The 19,106-nt window shown below is 39.8% G+C and overlaps 1 protein-coding gene across 7 annotated transcripts in view; it reads left to right on the top strand.

Moving 5' to 3' along the window:
- Window positions 1–17,723, top strand: part of FNDC3A (fibronectin type III domain containing 3A) — a 99,206-nt gene extending 81,483 nt beyond the window's left edge. For 6 of the 7 annotated variants that reach the window (XM_015851816.2, XM_015851817.2, XM_015851821.2 and 3 more), the window contains 12 exons: window positions 1,313–1,451; window positions 2,588–2,656; window positions 3,830–3,948; window positions 5,088–5,193; window positions 5,279–5,454; window positions 6,499–6,612; window positions 9,016–9,165; window positions 9,250–9,533; window positions 11,586–11,795; window positions 12,977–13,143; window positions 13,785–13,912; window positions 17,342–17,723. In XM_015851816.2, coding sequence (XP_015707302.1) covers window positions 1,313–1,451; window positions 2,588–2,656; window positions 3,830–3,948; window positions 5,088–5,193; window positions 5,279–5,454; window positions 6,499–6,612; window positions 9,016–9,165; window positions 9,250–9,533; window positions 11,586–11,795; window positions 12,977–13,143; window positions 13,785–13,912; window positions 17,342–17,656 — 1,977 coding nt within the window. In that variant the 3' untranslated portion in view covers window positions 17,657–17,723. The remainder of the gene's footprint in view (window positions 1–1,312; window positions 1,452–2,587; window positions 2,657–3,829; window positions 3,949–5,087; window positions 5,194–5,278; window positions 5,455–6,498; window positions 6,613–9,015; window positions 9,166–9,249; window positions 9,534–11,585; window positions 11,796–12,976; window positions 13,144–13,784; window positions 13,913–17,341) is intronic. The other variant, XM_015851815.1, reaches the window with a different exon arrangement.
- Window positions 17,724–19,106: the final 1,383 nt, after the last annotated feature.

The following is a 19,106-nucleotide window of genomic DNA, read 5'->3' on the forward strand; positions in this document are numbered from 1 at the left end:
ATAGGGCATAAAGGAGAAACAAATTCTGTGCTAATCAGGTCTTTAATTTTTATTATGCTGGAGAAAGACTTAATTAGTAGTAATATTCCTTAAGGCTTTTGAAAGAAACTTTGTAACCATTGGAAACCTTATTATGATACGTAAATACCAACTGTCTTTTTAACTTCATTTGTATGGCAGAAAAACAAACAGATGATTGTTAATCTTGTAAACTCTATCAGGAGAATGTCTGAGAAGCAGGTTAGCTCACATTTCCTCTTCTCAAGCTGTGGTGACATCACTCCTATCATTTGGATTCTATTTAATTCTTAAATAAATGTAAAAGCAAAATATATAAGTATACGTATATATATGTATATATATGTAGGTTGCTTAGATTTTTGCTAGGGACAGACTGGAATACATGATAAATTAACTGCACAACTAAGAAGTAAAGAATAGCAGCAGTTTGTTTTCTTAGAATCACAGACAAGTCTGGGTTGGAAGAGACCTTCAGTGATGATCTGGCAACAATTTGTCTAGAAAGCAGGGCTTTCAGCCAAGCTTTCTAACCCTTTTTAACCCTGTTGAACTGAGACTTCAGTATTTCCAGCAAGTGAGATTTTTCTTCTTTGCTGGGCAGTCTGCTCTCATGGTGATTAATTTCTTGTTTTATATCCAGCCAAAATTTAACCTGATGCATTTATGCCCATGGTCTTCTGTCCTGTCGTCTCATATCCTTGCCAAAGGAGTGTTTTCATTTTCTGTTTAACTGCTTCTTTTGTTTTGGGAAGCAGTGATTAGATCCCCCTCACTGAAACTTAAATTTACTGGGCAGAGTAAGCTCAGGCTCCTTAGTCTTTCCTCCTATATCATATTCTCCAGTTCTGTAATCATCACAGGATCATGGAATCGTGGCTCTCTTCTGCACTCTCCAATTTTTCCATGTCTCTTGAACTGGAAGTACCAAAACGGGAATAGTGTTCAGGTTTGGCCTAAATGATGCTGGATAAAGTGGCACAATCACATCCCTTGCTTTGCTAGTGTTTGTTCCAACTTCACCATTACTTGTATTTTTTTGTTATTATCTTGTTAAGGATTCTTTTTCTTCCTAGCAGTTCGCAGGTATTTTTAATTTCAGCATAGCAGTTGACTAACTGCAGGACTAATAAAAAAAGCATGAAATGAAGGTACATAGTAGATTCACTCCTGCTGATGGCATATTATCTACCTGTCTGCACATACGTACAAGTTAATTTGTTCTTACCATTAACACCAAGGAGCATGCTGGTATATTTGTTTTGTGGTTATAATAATTTTTGTATACTTCCAGGTCATTGCCTATAATTCAGAAGGGAAAAGCAGTCCAAGTGAGACAGTAGACTATACTACTTGCCCAGACAAACCTGGAGCACCTTCAAAACCCTCAGTGAAGGGGAAAATCCACGCACAGAGTTTTAAAATCATCTGGGGTAAGAATGTTGTCCAGCTGTTTAGAGTTTGTCCTCTGGATTTTATGAATGTCCATACATAGAAGGCCAGGTTTAACTGCAGTAACATCACAGAATCACAGAATGACACGGGCTGGAAGGGACCTCAAGGATCATGAAGTAAAATTATATTGTAAAATTGTAAAATTTGTATTAGAAAGATCTAATCTGTAAAAAGAAAACTGTCTAAAAAGATCTGTTTATATAGAGTTTTTAATGGATCTGTAGTACATTTTTTTTCCCCATGAGTGATAATTAGTGGGAATGCTTATTTTTCATTTGGAGTAAACTAATTACTACCTTTCAACCAAGAAAGTGCTATGTGCCATATAATAAATGTTATTTTATTTAGCAAGTGTGACATGATATGTAACGCTTGCCTCAGAGCCAACATCCTTTCATCCATCATATACATAATGTAATGTTACAGTAGCAGTGCCCTCCTGTATTAAAGTATTAAGCTGCCTCTGTATTTGTCAAAAATGTTTCTTTCCCGCAGTATTTTAATTTTACTGTTCCCTAAGTCAGCTCTGTGAGAGAGGAGTAGGATTATGCCAAAGATAATTCCTATGTTTTCCTTGAATATTGTCCTAAGGAGGATAGTGAACTTAATTTTGATTGCTTTGTTAAAACTTCAAGAGATGAAGTGTTCAGTGCAGAACTCCTGACTTCTGTTCTCTCTCAGAATATTGAGGTTTTCTGCATGTTTTCCTTCAAACATTTTGATACGTTCTTACTTGTAAATATGACAGTCTTTTTCCAATCTGCAGTCCATATTACAGGGCCATTAGGATCGATGGCCCTGACACCAGAATTAGGCAGCCTTCCAGAGCACTCCCACTAAATGAAATGTTTGCTGTGGCATCTCCCAGGTGCTTAATTCACTTATCACACATCATTTGTAGATGATAGTGGGGTTATGATTTGGCAGCTTCGAATAGTGGGGGAGGTGAGTGATATGCAGCTGTCTGAACTAGGATGCGGGATGTCATGGCCAACTGGGTAATAAAAGCATTCGTTTCCTGTTGGGTGATGATTTTTCCTTTTAAAAATGTTCCCCCAAAACTCCAAATCAATTTGATTTAACCTGCTTAGTTGGAATATTGTTTTTTTCATAGACCCGCCAAAAGACAGTGGAGGAGCAGCAATAAATACATACGTTGTGGAAATCTCTGAAGGCTCTAATGGTAAGAACTAGGAGAATGTGTTGGCATTCAGCTGTGATCTTTTTTATATGCACACCTTTAGTTGTAAATTGTGGAAAGGGTAACATGTAACGTGATAGCAGATATTATGCAAGAGACTGTAATGTTAAAAACAAGGATGCTGATACTTGTACACAGGAAGCTTTCTTTCTCTGCATTAGAAAGAAAATGCAGTAAAACTGTGTCAAAAGTGCTGCCCTGTTTAACGTATCACATAAGTGTGTTCTGTTTTGGAAATCAAATGATGCATTTCAGATGTTTAAAGGGCAAGAAAGGGCCACTTAGCTTTGCTGGATGCGTGATTGATGAATGAATCACCGGTGTTCCATTCACTGCTGCTAAATGGGAACAGTGATGTAGCTGGAAAAAGTTGTTTAGAATCAGAATTGCAGAATTGTTTGAGTTTAAAGAGACCCTTGAAGGCCATCTGGACCAGCTTTCCCACAGTCAGTCAACAGCAAAACGTACTGCTCCATCAGGTGCTCAGAGCCCCGTCCAGCCTGACATTGGGTGGGCACCCACCTCCTCTCTGGGCATCCTGTGCCAGTGCTTCACTACCCTTATTGTAATTTTTTATCATAGAATCATGGAATCACCAAGGCTGGAAAATACCTCCAAGGTCATCCAGTCCAACCACCAGCAATATTGCCCACTTACCATTTCCCTTAGTACAACATCTAAATGTTTCTTGAGCACCTCCAGGGATGGTGATTCCACCACCTCCCTGGGCAGCCCATTCCAGCACCTGACCACTCTTTCAGAGAAGTTTTTCTACCATTTGCTTTTATGTTCTGTCATGCATATTTCTTCATTGGGCATAAAAGTACCCAACTGAGTTATTTGTAAATCTGAACCTTTTAAGTAGCCTTACCTGTATTCAGCCACACAGTCATACTGATAATGGAAGTTCATATCTCTCCATTGCTAAATGCTCCCTTACTTAACATAAATACCAAATAAAGATGTTTTACTTTGTGGATCTGCACAAGTTTGTATGGAAAACTGAAACTATTAGACCTTTATCCAGGATGTGCAAAGCCTTTAATATTATTTTTTTCATAAATACATAAGCAAACATTCGTTTGGTGAGTCTAGGATACCAAAGCTTGGTAAATTACACCTTGGTTCATTGTACATCTATTCTTTACCTTTCAGGAAACAAGTGGGACACAATATACAGCGGAGCCTCAAGGGAGCATTTGTGTGATCGACTGAATCCTGGTTGTTCCTATCGCTTACGTGTGTATTGCATTGGGGAAGGAGGACAGAGCATGGTAATGTCAGCTAATGTGTTTCTTAATACTTAAGAAAATGTAATCCAACAGTTAATAAATATTGTCAGAGGAATATTTGTACAGAAGTGCCTAACAAAATTGCAATCAGAACCTCAAAGTCCCAGTAATTGGTGCGGAGTGTTTCAAGTTTCTGCCCACTTCTTTAAGAAATACATACAAGTATTCTCTTCTGATGGTGTATTTTACTCTAAGTGATCTTACTTGTTTACAGAAAAAATACTATATCTTTCCCTGTGCAACATGTTAGTAAAATGAAAACGACTTTTCCCAAGTCCTAACCCAAGACTTCAGATTAAATTCAATGCTTCCCATGTGATCAGTGTAGCAGCCTATGCAGCTCAGGTAGGCTATAGGACGTTCATTTCAGGAAACTGAAAAGCAGCAGATTTTCCTAATGCACTCCTACTGGAACATACATAAAGAGCAGCTGTGAAATAAGACTGCAAGTTGCATCTCTGTTGTAAACTAAAAGGCTTATCACCTTCAGTCCAAAAATAGGCATATTTGTTCTGTATCGCACTGAAGCTAATCACCCCTCACCACAGCTGACTCATTCCGTTCTGCATCCATAATAGACAGTGCCATCTGTTGCATGTTGCTATGTACTGTTTGGCACACTTCAAATACTTACACAGTGAGTATTACTAAGTCATGAAAAAGTTGAAATCTCCTTTTCTTAATCACTTCTGTTTGACGTTTCTGCCCACTTGGCTTTCTAAGAGGCTGTTGCACAGAAAGAAATATACAGGTCTTGGAGTGAGGTTTTAGAAACTGCAGTGTAATGGAAAAGACAATGGCTTAACCATCAATTCATGGTTCAGGATTCTGTTCTAGCTTTGTAACGATACTTTTTCATTATTATTATTGTTTTACCCCCTTGTATGGCAGTAACTCAAAGGCAGAAGTTAACTTTGCATGTTGTGTAATCACTGCAGCAGGTTTTATGTAGGTATTACAATACATACATACTAGGTCACTTAAGCATCTTCGTGTATTTGAGGGTATGGTTCAAGAAACAGAAGAGCCTATTTCTGACTCGAGTATGTGCTTTTATTTGTAACGTAATTGGTAGTGCTTGTTTTGCTGCAAGTGCCTTCATTAATCTCTCTCCTTTCTAGGCATCTGATTCTTTACTGGTGCAGACACCAGCAGTGGTTCCTGGTCCATGCCAGCCTCCACGGCTACAGGGTAGACCAAGAGCAAGAGAAATTCAGCTGCGCTGGGGTAATTCTATTAGAACTGTTACTGAGGGTAAGGGATCAAAATTATGTTGTGTGTTAAAATTTAGTGAGTTTTCCTTTCTTTTCAGGACCACCTCAGGTAGATGGCGGCTCACCCGTTACCTGTTATGGTCTGGAAATGTTTCAGACGGAAACTGATGAACACAGAGAGGTTTACCAAGGCTCTGATGTTGAATGCACAGTAGGCAGCCTTCTTCCAGGGAGGATGTACAACTTCAGACTGCGAGCAGCTAACAAGGCTGGGGTAAGGAGGCAATCTGAAATGAAATTAATTGAGGAGAGTACAATTGCTATTAAGCAGCTTCTCTTCTGTAGGAATCACTTTTAAAGTGGCTTCAAAAACGAGGATTTCTTAATTTGGTACACAGAGCTTATTGCTGTGTGGGAACAGTTAATCAGTTAAGTGCAAAAGGATTTTTAAAGGAAAGGAAAACAGCTAAATTATGTCTTACACCTGAATCGTAGCATTGGGAAAAGGTTAGGAAGTGCTACATACTTCATCAAGGCATTGTTGCAACTTGAATATACTTATGTGAAGTAAGGTAGTAAACTGTTTTCCATATCCAGCTCTGTATGTTGGTTGTCCTTTATTAGTGTGTATGTTGCTGCTCTAGAACAGGATAATAAGCACGTTATGGGTTTTTTAATATTCAGTAGAACTTCTGACTCATGTTTTATCAGATGTAGTTTATTTTATTTTTGTTATTAAATGTGTTTTAATCAGTTGTTGCTGTAGTAAAAGCATTATTTGCTCATGTATCCAAAGTCCTTATTTAAAGACAGAGGCAGGGCAGCTTGCATTTGTTTGACAGCGTTTGCTTCATAAAAGTTATCATCACCAGTTGATGCTGTTTGTGGAAAGGTCTGCAGCTTAAAGCTGAAATGCGCTGACATAAACTTGAAGTCCCCCAAAGAGCAGTTTATAGCCGGAGCATTTTTGGAATCCTTTTTTTGTCCTTTTAGTTCAATTCAAAGAGGCAGTTACAAATTGTGTTCTGTTACGGTGCAGCAAACACAGAACTTCAAAAGAGAGGAAAGTGCTTTCAAATCCTTCTGCCTGAGAGTTGGAAGCGCTAAATTTATTTGCTGTAGAGACGAGTTTTGCAGCTGTTTTGGAGAATAGTCAGATACCGCAATAAATCCTCGCCCCACAATCCACAAAGATTTATCTTACTAGTGAACAGTACAAACTTTCAGGCTGCTTTTGCACAGTTGTGCTGTGGCAAACTGTTTAGAAAGCGGTCGTTTTCTTTTTATCAGTGAGTTATATCAATTCCCTTTTTAATAGTTCGGACCTTATTCGGAAAAATGTGAAATTACTACAGCACCTGGACCTCCAGATCAGTGCAAGCCCCCCCAAGTGACGTGCAGATCTGCCGCATGTGCCCAGGTGTCCTGGGAGGTAAGAATGCAGTGTTATACCTGTCTTAATGTCAGTGTCTTCGGCATTAAAAGCTTTAGACTGTGTTTTAATCACATCTTTAAATGTACTTACCGGAGTAAGCAGTCGGTAGGTAAAACCTTAAAAGTAATCCATCATACCACAATATGACAGTTGTAAGTTAGAAACCTGCAGATACCTGAGGTCTTACTTTCTTTTATTTAAGTTTTGCCACAACTACTGCACTAGACTTGAGTGATGCAGGCTCTTATTAATTCTTTTTCTTTAACGTAATTATGTTTCCTCAGAGCAGATACATCCATGGACTATTGTACATTTGTTGTTTTCATAAGTTGATTTAATTTTAGATAATCGCATCAGTAGTAACATAGCAAAAGCCTCTCAGACTTCCTACCCATTGTATTTAGCTGTCTGATTTAAAAAATGCAATGGGTAAAAAAACTAAGGCTGTTAAAAAGGAGGACTCTCTCTAAGGGCACTGTTTAAACAGAGCTCTTCAATGACTTGAGGTGGAGTCAGTCATGTGGGTTACAGAACTGTACAGAAGATGATTAAACTTGTTGTACCTGGAAGGCATTGTTCATGCATCCTGCTGTGTATTTCACAAGGGCCCTCCTTAATCACCTACGAGATGAAGAAATCTCTCAGGTAGAAATAGTTTCACCAATCTGAGATGTCTGCTTTATAGAATCACAGAGTAATTAATGGAGGACTGGGCTATATCAGGTTTCTCAGGTTTTTCCTTTATGTCCAGTCAAAATGTCCTTTACCACAAGGTGTGACATTTACCTGTTGTCCCGCTACTAAGCACTTCCAAGAAGAATTTGGCAGTGTCTTCTTTGTACCCTCCCAGTAGGTAGTTTAAGGCAACACTTCCCCCTTAGCCAACTCCTCTTAGTATCAAATAATCATTTTAGTGCCCTTCCTTTTGGTGGCCCTCTACCAGGCTTTTTCCAGTATGTCAATGTCTGTCCTGTACTGGGGAGCCCACAACTGGACAGAGTACTGGACATGTAGCCCCCACAGGTGCCTAACAGAAGGGAATCATGTTCTTCTTAGCTTTCTTGCTATTCTTCTGCTAATTCAGCTAGTATGTAGTTAGCCTTCATCAGGCACACACTGCTGACTCACATTCAGCTTGTATACCAGGACTTCAGGTTCTTTTTTAGTAAGCTTGCTCCTCACCCTCAGTACAGTTCTGTCCGTGGTCCAGGACTTTGAATTCGCCTTTGCCCTAGCTGAACTTAATAAGGTTTGTGTCAGATCCTGCTTGCTGAAATCCCCTGGCAGCTGAACCTTTTAGCATATCGAATACTTGAAAGGGGGTCTATCAATCACATCAGATGTTATCCTTTGCAATTCTGTTTATATTCAGTGACTTATCTTCACATGCATAATGCTGAACATAGGGAATATTCCTCTTTCAAAAGAAAGGGAAAGCAGAAGACATATCTTGGAACAATTGGCTTGATATGATTGCTTTCTTGGAATATAACAGCAGCATCATTCTCCTTCAGTTCTTTTGATCATCTAAGATGTTTTTTCTTATTTGTGGTAAGGTATCTTGGGCCTTTTTTTTTTCCTTAATTAATTTGTTGACTACTGATACCTTTCTGTAACATCATATCTTAGTTGAGACTGATTTGAACTGCATTTCAGAAGGCTGTTTCTGAGGTAGTATTAAAACTCCCCAAAAATAGTGAGGCTGAGTTTGCGGCAGGCAGTGAGGAGAAACAGGCTGCTGGAGGAGCCATTTCAGTCCAGGTCTGTGGTGGTGTACAGCTGTCTATCCTAACTGCTTTGCAGCACTGTCTTGAAATAAGACAGGGCACGATTTTCAGCTTCCCACTCTGTTATAGCCTGGTTTCCATTCAGGAGAGGCATGATGTGCTTCAGAGGAAGAGTCCTTTGTTCTGCAAGATGAAGACATGAGCAGCAATGTGTGTCTGCATATTGTTCTCCTTGCACTATAGACCCAGTCAGCAAAACTTTTGTACCTTCCATAACCCTCTCAGGAAGACCATCTCTTGCCATCGACTTTTCTGGCTCCTAAGCTAAGTTGTACAGGCTAGGTCATCTCTGGATTTAAGCAGCTAAATCACAAGTACTCTGTACAAAGTGGTCTGCGATAATCAATAGTGTTTTTAAAGTATAGATGACCCAAGGCCAGTAATGCAGTCACATATATTTGTACTGTATTAAATTAAAAATCAGAAAAGAAAGGGGGAAGGTTAACATTCCTATAGGGCTTAGAGCTCTGCCTCACTGTTGCCTATGATCTTGTTGATTTATAGAAACAAACAAAAGAAAACAAAGAGATGTAGTAAGTTTGGAGTCTGATTATTTATTTATTCATTTTCAGGCAGTGACTTTAACTTCTAACTACTTGTATCCATTGTAAAGGTTCCAGTGAGTAACGGAGCTGATGTCACGGAATACCGACTGGAATGGGGTGGTATGGAAGGCTGCATGCAGATCTCTTACTGTGGGCCTGGCCTCAACTGTGAAATGAAAGGACTTTTGCCTGCCACTATATACTATTGCAGGGTTCAGGTAAAAATGTAAAACTTTTGCTTGTGGAATCTGGAAACAGGAGTTGTCTCTGCCATAAAAACGTGGTCTGCTTTGCATTTGCAGGCAGTGAACGTTGCGGGTGCAGGCCCTTTCAGTGAAGTAGTGGCATGTATGACTCCAGCCTCTGTGCCTGCAGTTGTGACTTGTCTTCGGGGACTAAGTGAAGATGAAGTGGAAAGTCCACACTATTATCCTTCCACATGCCTTGCTATAAGTTGGGAAAAACCTTGTGACCATGGGTCTGAGATCATTGGCTACAGCATAGACTTTGGAGATAAGCAGCCAATAACTGTTGGGAAGGTTCTGAGCTATTTTATAGATGGCTTACAGCCAGATACAACGTACAGGTATGCTATGCAAAGCTACTCAGAAGTTTTAACTTATATTCCACAGCAGCAGATTCTTTGTTTCCATTTATTTTTTTATTCTCTACCTTTACTCTCAGAGAGGTATTAGTAGATAACCCTGGAGCAAAAGGAAGCTCTGTAATTATGATCTTCATAAATAGATGAGCTATGTTGGTTTTATTTTGTTTCTAGAGCAATTTATTTTAATTTGTTTATTGTGGTAGATTTGATGCATCTCTTAATGCATCAGTTTAATCGAATTCGGGTTACAGGTTCAGATTCATAACCATTTTTGGACAGCTTGCTTTATAGAGAGACAGCTTCTAATCTGTTTGTCAAGCTAAAGTGCATTCAAGGAACAACCATATCCAGTCTTAGACTGGATTGTCTGATCTAATAACAGCTCATCACATCTTGCAATGTCATTTCTGCAGAAGTACCATGCATCTGAGTGGCAGTCAGCATTAAGAACGTTGGTTTGGAATTCTATCAGTCAATTTCAAATTTAATTGAAGAATTTCAGTTACCAAAATTGTCCTTTATGTTTGACATAAGAGTTACTGAAAAACAGAGATGTAGAGATCCATAATTGTGCCTAAACACACTCTACGTTCTTGTTACAAACACTTCTGTGTTAAAATCTAAAGGAGAATATCAGTCTCACTGATGTCAGAATTTAAGTTTGCACTGGTTTCAGTATATTTCTAGGGATGTAACTTGGAAGATTTGGCTTTCTTTCTTTTTAATGCTGTATGCAAGACTAAAATGTTTTTGCTTGCCTTGTAATTATTTAGTAATAATGCTGGCAAACAAAGAGCTGTTGCTCTCCATATCAATGAACTGAAAACTGAGAAGCTTCTACTGTAGAGATGCTTCTGCACTTCTACCCACTGAAGTGCTTTTAATAGAATACATCTTGGACTATCACCTCTGTCCAGATAAAAAACGGCGTGTAGTCCTTAGTTCTGTGCTATAATAAATTAACATAATGTTAAATATTACTGTAGTGAAGGAGAGGTACCTATTCATAAACTTGCACACACTTTTCTGTTCCAATGTTTAGAAATTGTGTGGTTGGTTGTTTTAGAATAGAATGACCGTGATTACTTTTTTCCAGTTACCTAGATACAGGTTCAGACATGTGAACCTTAGTCTTTGAAAAACGAGATTAGATAAACATTGCTATCTATGGCTACCTGTGCGATCTGTAGATTGGCATCACGGTTTTGGTTGGGTTTTGTTTTTTTCTGTTTTCTTTTTTTCCTTTTTGGAAATAAATTGTTTGGCCAGCATTGTGAGTTCCCTAGAAAATAAAAACCATCCCTGAATGTCAAGTTCTACAAAGCCCTCTGCCACATCAGCTTCTCATTGACCTCTCTCCCATTCCAAGCAGACCAAAGATGTCTGCAGGCACCTGGCGATACATTAGCACTGAAAACAGCATTTTGTAAGAGAAGGAGCTGGACACCGACCCTGTATTTTCACATGAACCAGCTCTATTCAGCAGTGCTGAAAACTTTCCTGTAGTCATTCTCCAAGTCAGCTGATGAAATAGCCAAAGCTATGGATTCATATATAAATATATAGCCAAAGCTATGGATTCATATATAAATATATAGCCAAAGCTGTGGATTCATATATTCTGGGGGTGTTTGTTTGGGGTTGTTTTTTTGTCCTCTCATCTCTCCATGGGGAGAAATACGAATTCTATAGTTCTTGGCCATCAAAAATTTGGCTACAACGCCTTGCAGGGTCAGAAAGATGAACCGTTCTTGAGTAGCTTTTGTATCTGTGCCCTAAAGCTTATGATGCGAGTACTCGAATATATTTAATATTGAATCAGCTCAGCTCCCTTAAAACATGGCAAGGAGAGTGACGCTCCTGCATTTTCATGAGAGTTTATACGAGCACAATATTGAGAAAATTCTTCACCACAGAAAATACTGCCCCTATGGTGCCATTATTCTCTCTTGATTGCGACTGGTGGATATAACCAATTAGTTTTTAAAATCTAATTTCAAGTTAATTTTATTCTTTCTTTTCAAATACTAGAATACGAATTCAAGCTCTTAACAGCCTCGGAGCAGGACCTTTCAGCCACACCATAAAACTGAAAACAAAGCCTCTCCCCCCGGACCCACCTCGCCTGGAGTGTGTTGCATACAGTTCTCAGACTCTCAAGCTGAAGTGGGGAGAGGGAACTGCAAAAGCATTAACTGACTCCATTCAGTACCACCTTCAAATGGAGGATAAGAATGGAAGGTTAGTTCTGGCATTGCCTTGATCTGCTCTGTTTCACCGTGGTCTGGTGCTTGGAGATGGTTTCAAAGGGCAGAATTCCTTTTGCTTTGCTTAATTTGCAAGGGCAGCAGGAGGTCTTCTCATCCGGCAAGGCAGAAGCTTTGTAGTGTTCAGTGCTGCAAAGCACAAGATGAAAAACTTCATAGCTTTTTTATTTACAGTTCAATAGTAAGAGTTTAATGATATTGAAAGGGGTAGATTCTTTATTCTCTGCTGTCTTTATGTGCAGTTATTTCTATTAGAAAATAGGAGTATCGTATAGTACAAATAATTATTTTAAGAGATATCTTTTCTCATCAGCATGAAGTCTGAATGTAGCTTGAGATTGCAGTGATGCAGATAGTCCTGCTGCACTGTGTACCATGTCTGAGCCCCTGAGTAGCTTTATGTCACAAAAGAGATCTGCTAGGTGAAACTGCTGTGCTGTAAGAAGGAAGAGGGATGAGACTCTCAACTGAGTCAACTAAGACAAGATCTTGTACAGGTATAGTCTATGTTAAAAGAAAAAAAGAGAAAGAAAGGAAAGTAGACAATAACCCCAGCAGAAAATCAACCTCTGCTGTGTTCTGAGGATGCCACAATTGAAAATAGAATAGAGCTGCTGAGATCAGTCTTTGTCAGAATTACAACATGACGGGAAGAGGCCAGTCTACAAGAGCTATTAAAATGGTTCACGGTAGGCACACAAATGAAATCCAGGCCTCCAGTCACATTTGAGCATCATTTACCTACGTCTAACAGCGATGTACAGAGCTGTTGGATCCATGAGCCTTTCTAAAGTGTAGTAAGGGAGAGCTGCAAAGATGCAAGTAGCTAAAATCTGGTCTGCCTAATTTTCAAATGGGAAGTGACTTTTGTTTGTTGGGAGGGAGAGAACTGCTGTCCTTTCCCATCTCAAGTGCAGAAGGGTGTCTGAAAATGCGTGGGATCATTTTTGCCAAGAGGAAGTCTATGGTATTCTGTGTATGGAAGAGATTTTGTTTCACAGTCACGAGAAACAAAAGCCCACCCTTGGAAATGGGTTTATTGTTTAATAGTTAAGTATTTCTGGTTCCTCGTTAGACTGTGGGAAATTATTGGAATAAATTACAAGACAGTGCTCTGGCTCTCTACTTACTCTAAGCCACCCTTTCCATTTGCAGATTTGTATCCTTATACAGAGGACCATGTCATACATACAAAGTACAAAGACTCAGTGAGTCGACATCATACAAATTTTGTATTCAGGCATGTAACGAAGCTGGTGAAGGTCCCCTTTCTCAAGAATATGTTTTCACTACTCCCAAATCTGTTCCAGCTGCCTTGAAAGGTAAAGATGCTGCTACTTGTTTGTTTGTTTGTTTGAGTGTTGTGAGGAGCATGGGAAGTGCTGAAAGAGATGGCAAGTTGGTGGTGGTAGTATTATGTTACTTTTGGAGTATGTAGAGTGCTAAGCAGTTTTCAGGTAGGGATAGTAAAGTAATGCTATTTAAAAGCAATTGCCTAAAGCCTAAAACATTTGCTCCAAAATCAAGAGGTTTTTATGCATTCTTTGACACAAGAATGCTTGTACTTAAAATCCTTGCTTGCCAGGAGAGAGTGGCCAGGCTGTTAAAAGTAATTTGATATGAAAATTCTTTCTAGTACATGTATTAGAACAATTACTAGATCCTAATACTTCTAATATTTGAATACCTTTATGCATAGCACCTAATTTTCTTGAATAAGATAAGCATTAACAGTCACCAGGTTTTAGTGTATTCTGTCAGAGGATACCTGAGCTAGCAAGAGACCGAAGTATTGCTAGTCTGTGCCTGGAAGTGTTTGTTGGAAGAAGACATTTTAATGTGAATCTTCTTTCTGCAAGTCAAAAATCACACATCAAGTACAGATCTTTACAAATAATGTGAATGTAATGTGAAGTGACAGAAAGCAGAGTTAAGCTGTTGCTTTGTGATTTGTTTCCTTCAGCACCGAGGATAGAGAGAATAAACGATCACACCTGTGAAATCACGTGGGAGGTTCTGCAGCCCATGAAGGGCGATCCAGTTATTTACTGCCTTCAGGTCATGGTGGGAAAAGACTCTGAATTCAAACAGGTATGATGCATTTGAGTTTTTGTATGTTTCTTCAATTCCTGCTTTTGATTAAGTAGGTTTAGATTAGAAATGATTGTGCTGGTCACCATGCTACCTTTTTGTTACTAAATGGTAGAAGGTAGCATCTCCTTAAACTTATCACAGGCAAAAGTGATAGAAGTGTACTCATATAGGAAGGAATACAGGGGCTGTGCATTCCTCAGTAGTCTCTCTTTGTTTTTAGAATGGGGTATATTTTCATAGAACCGTAGAATGAATCATAGAATTCTTACCGTTGGATCTTTTCTGTAGTAGGGCATGCTGTAACTTCCAGGGTGTGCCTGATAATTGATAAGGAATTAGGCTTCTAAACTCTCACACTATTAAGCAAGCAGGTTTCCTTCCAGAAAGGAAACACTATTAATTTTGGTATATATATATGTACACATATATTATGATTTTATTGTATGTGTTATGTGTATGTGTATGTGTTGTATGTATTATTATGTGTTGCTTCAGTAGATTGTAGAGATTTAATATTTTCATATATCATAACTTCTGGAGAAGAGGAGGCAAATGGGAAACCTCACTGCTCTCTACAGTTACCTGAAAGCAGATTGCAGAGAGGAGGTGTCAGTCTCTTTCTCAGGTGATAAGACATGAGGAAATGGTCTCAAGTTGCAGCAGAGGAGTTTTAGATGGAATGTCAGGAAGAATTTCTTGACAGAAAGGGTAGTCAGGCATTGGTACTGGCTGCCCAGGGAACTGGTGCAGTTCTCAGCCCTGGAGTTGTTTAAGAGATGTGTAAATGTGACAATAAAGGACACAGTTCAGTGATGGGACTCAGGCTGATGGTTAGACTTGATGATTTTGAAGGTCTTTTCCAGCCCAGCTGATTGTGATTCCAGTGCGGTGGTATGTTTGTTGCGTCCATTTGTGGGGTTTTTTTGGTACATTCTGATCTGTAATCCAAGGTATTCATTATCTTGCCATGTAAACACTCTTTATAGAATCATGGAAACTTTAGGGTTGGAAGGGAACTTTAAAGGTCATGTAGTCCAGCTCCCCTCCAATCAACAGGGTCACCACAGCTACATCAGGTTGCCCAGGGCCTGATCCAGCCTCTTCTTGAAAGTCCAGGGATGGGGCATCAGTTGTGTCACGGAGTCTTTAGAACTGGAAGGGACCTTTAAAGTTCAAAATTATGGTAACTTTAAAATTGTAAATGCAATATTAAGTATGTAAGTAGGGCATAATCTGTGTACTTCTTTCTAGAGATGGATTCAAATAATGCTTTAATAAGCGATGTGCATTGCCATATAAACTGGACATGAAAGTAAAGGTTACAATTGAAGGTATATGGTTCCAATCACCTTTCTGGAAGAGGTTAGCAAACCAAAGCTCAGGAGGTCCTGGGCTCATCACTCATGTTAGAGAGAGGCAAAGACAGCATTAAGTGTCTCTGCTGGACCTCCGTCCCTGTTTGTGAGGTGACCAACATCATCAAGTAGCAGTAAACATTTTCTTTAGTCCTCCTTTCACTGTTAATATAATTAAGAAAGCCTATTCTTTTTCTCCATCACAATACTGGCCAAATTTTGCTCACAGTAGGGTGTGTTTATGTGGCCTCATTGCTCGCTACCGAATATACGATATAAATCAGTGGAATTTTGAGAAGCTGCACTTTCGATGACCTGCCCTGTCTCTGCACACAAACAGTTTTGAGATTAAGAAAAGCTTTTTCCAAGAGTTTCCAGCCCATAGATTCCAGTAACACTCAGCTGTCAGAGCGCTGAGTTCATGGGTAGCCACAGGCACAACAATAACTTCACACAGCAAAATCAAAACAGATTTCCTGCTTCTTTCATTGAATGGTTGGAAGTTTGCACTTGTAAAATACTGTCTAACAATAAAACAGCTGTAGGCAAAACAACTGATGTGATATTTCTGTATCCATCTACCAATTAAAAGAAATCCAGATACTGGAAAGAAAAAAGGTGGAAGATTTTGAGCAGAGAAATCAAACTCTATCAGGCTACGCGCATATTAGCATAGCTCCTATTTATACACCAACAGAAACTGTGCCCACTTGAGATTAGTGGGAAGGATAGTGGGAGCTGTTTGTAATAGGTGAACAGTTGGACTGGATGATCTTTTAGGTCTTTTCCAACCTTGGTGATTCTATGATTCTATGATTTTGTTGACTTTTACAGGGCCTTTCATAGCTGCGAATTAATTAAAATGGAAAACTAGCATTTTCATAGGTTTAGCTGAATTAGGCACTCCGTGCTGATCCTGGGAGTCTCCTCATGTTAACCAACATCCAGCTGGAAGTTTTTCACTCAGAGGGTGGTGACACACTGGAACAGGTTGCCCAAGGAGGTTGTGGATGCCCCATCCCTGCAGGCATTCAAGGCCAGGCTGGATGTGGCTCTGGGCAGCCTGGGCTGGTGGTTGGCAACCCTGCACATAGCAGGGGGTTGAAACTCCATGATCATTGTGGTCCTTTTCAACCCAGGCCATTCTATGATTCTATGAACTAACTGAGACACCTGTGGAGGACACCCTAATGAAAGTCATCTGTGTAGCGGGGTTTGCTGAAATGATGAATCACAGAACAGATGCCTTTAGGCTTTCCTAATGTAACGCCTATTGGGCTAAAATACAGTATTTGAAACACGCGTTATCTTAACTACAGCAAAGTACGTTGGATTGGATTAGATTTAATGAATGAAGTAGCTTGATGTAGTTAATTACCTAAAATCTTGTGATATAATTTTAGATATTAGGAAATGGAAGGTTATATCCTGTGGTCTGGTATTTGTGTTTCAAGTGGTCACTTAACATTGCAGATTTAAATGGAGTTTATTTAATATGTCTTTATCATGCTTTAAAAGAATCTATGGCTCGTTTTCCGTGCTACATGGAAGAAATTGGAGACTTTCTTGTATAAACTGTGTTTGTGACCTTTTTTATATATTTTTGTTTCCATGGATAAGAACACAATTACCTTCACCATCAAATCACAGAATGGCTTTGGCTGGAAGGGACCTTAAGCCCTTCCAGTTCCAACCCCCTGCCATGGGCAGTGCCACCCAGCAGCTCAGGCTGCCCAGGGCCCTGTCCAACCTGGAATTGAGTGCCTCTGGGAATGGGGCACCCACAGCTTCTCTGGGCAGCTGTGCCAGGGCCTCGCTGCCCTCATAGTGAATAATTTCTTTCTAATGCTTCATGTACCTTCTTTTAGTTTAAAACCATGACCCCTTGTCTTATACCCTTTCTTACAGTCCCCCCTTAAATACTGAAAGGCCGCTCCTAGGTCTCCCTCGGGCCTATTCCAGGCTGAACAACCTCAGCTCTCATCCTGCCTTCATAAAGAAAGGCGTGTTGAAGTCCACATACATACATGTGGCGTTTTCACTTGATGTATCCTTTTCTCTTCTCTGACAGATTTACAAGGGCCCAGACTGGTCATTCCGATACACAGGCCTCCAGCTGAACTGTGAATATCGTTTTCGTGCATGTGCCATTCGCCAGTGCCAAGAGACGTCGGGTCACCAGGACCTGATAGGCCCCTACAGCTCACCAGTGCTATTCATCTCTCAGAGGACTGAACCACCGACAAGCACCAACAAGGACACTGTGCAAACCACAAGGACACAATGGTCACAGAGCGACCAAGTGTGTGCTGCTGTCATTCTTGCACTTTTTGCTATCTTTTCCATTCTGATTGCTGTTATCATTCAGTACTTTGTAATAAAGTGAAGAAAACAGATTTCTTTTAGAACGCCGCCCATTACATTTTACTTTCTCATAATCTTAAAAAAAAAAACAGTTCTGTTCTCTTGCTTTTACAAAAACAGGCATTTAGCACCGACATTGGGACTGATGCGAACCCTTTCAGCCACTTTAAAATGCTTACTGGTAGCTGTAGGCTGACGCACGTTATTAGAATGCAAGCCACAGAAATACCATCTTTTTTTAAGATGCCACCTTGCAGTACAAACTTCATATGGGGCAAGTAGTGTTTAACGCAAAGGGTTTGACCAGTAAACACCAGTGTAGAAGTGGTTTCCCGGCCCCCACTTTGAAGGGTTACTACCATAACAGGGAAGAATGTGTAGAACGCATTTCAAACTTACTCTTAACAAACTTGTGCTGTACACAATATTAATCTGATGCTGTGAAAGCAATTTAGCGCTGTATTTCTACCTCCTCATTTGTCTTAAATGTTTGGAAGGCAGGATTTATGATGAGAAATGGAAGGGGCTTTTCTCAGGCAGCAAATAATAAACTGGATGGGAGAGAGTGCACGAAGGAAGCTTCTTACCCGATAAATGCGGAGTTCTTCACTGCAAGTAGATGTCTTGGAAGGACTGTGAGGGGATGGCACAGGTGGTTTATCTTCCCCCCGGGATTCGATGTTTACTCATAAAATTGCCTCTTCTTACGAATCTAGAAGGGAGAGAGAACATTGTAGGTTTGTCACTTAAATTGAAAGCTGGCTCTGGAGTTGAGCTTTTGATCAGCTGCAGCTTATCCAGGTGTCTGTGCCCTCCGGTTTGGCCAGTATGTAGATCCCTGAGGTAAAATTCATTTCCGATCCTTTGCTGTTACCCTGACATTCACTTGCCACATCCACCAGAATCCAGCGCTGCCTTTCGTTTTGCTTTTCCTTTTCTTTCTTCCTTTGGGGCACCAAATCAGAAGACGAAGTGTAGTAATTTGCACCGGAAAACTTAAAGCTGCTCTTTTTATTTTCTCGAGATCCTAATGTTTAATGTAACGTCTCTTTTTGGATGCTGTACCAAATGGTTAATTGCATGTAGTCAGTGTCGCATTAGAGCACTTTGCGGTCGCATAACTCATCGATGTTTTGTGAGCTTGCCTTTGTGAGTTCTTGGATGAGCAGACTGAGTTCTATCGAGTATCCCATGGAACATCTCGCTGGATGTCGATGGTTGCCAGTGACACAGAGCTTGTAGTGAACCTATCTTTGGAAACTCTTTGTCTCATCACACTTAACGTTCTTTGTTAGACACTTTGTAATTAGCTCCTTTTAATTTATTTGAGTTACAAGATAGTGGATCATTAATGACTCCTAGTTGCGTTCAGTTTAGCATTTTTAATGGTATTAAACACTTCTGTCAGTCTTAATGATAATAAAAAAGGAACCTCTGTCTTGTGCTTTGAAGATCTCTGAAGACTTTCTTGT

The sequence above is a fragment of the Coturnix japonica genome, chromosome 1, assembly GCF_001577835.2.
Source record: "Coturnix japonica isolate 7356 chromosome 1, Coturnix japonica 2.1, whole genome shotgun sequence".
Taxonomy (NCBI): domain Eukaryota; kingdom Metazoa; phylum Chordata; class Aves; order Galliformes; family Phasianidae; genus Coturnix; species Coturnix japonica.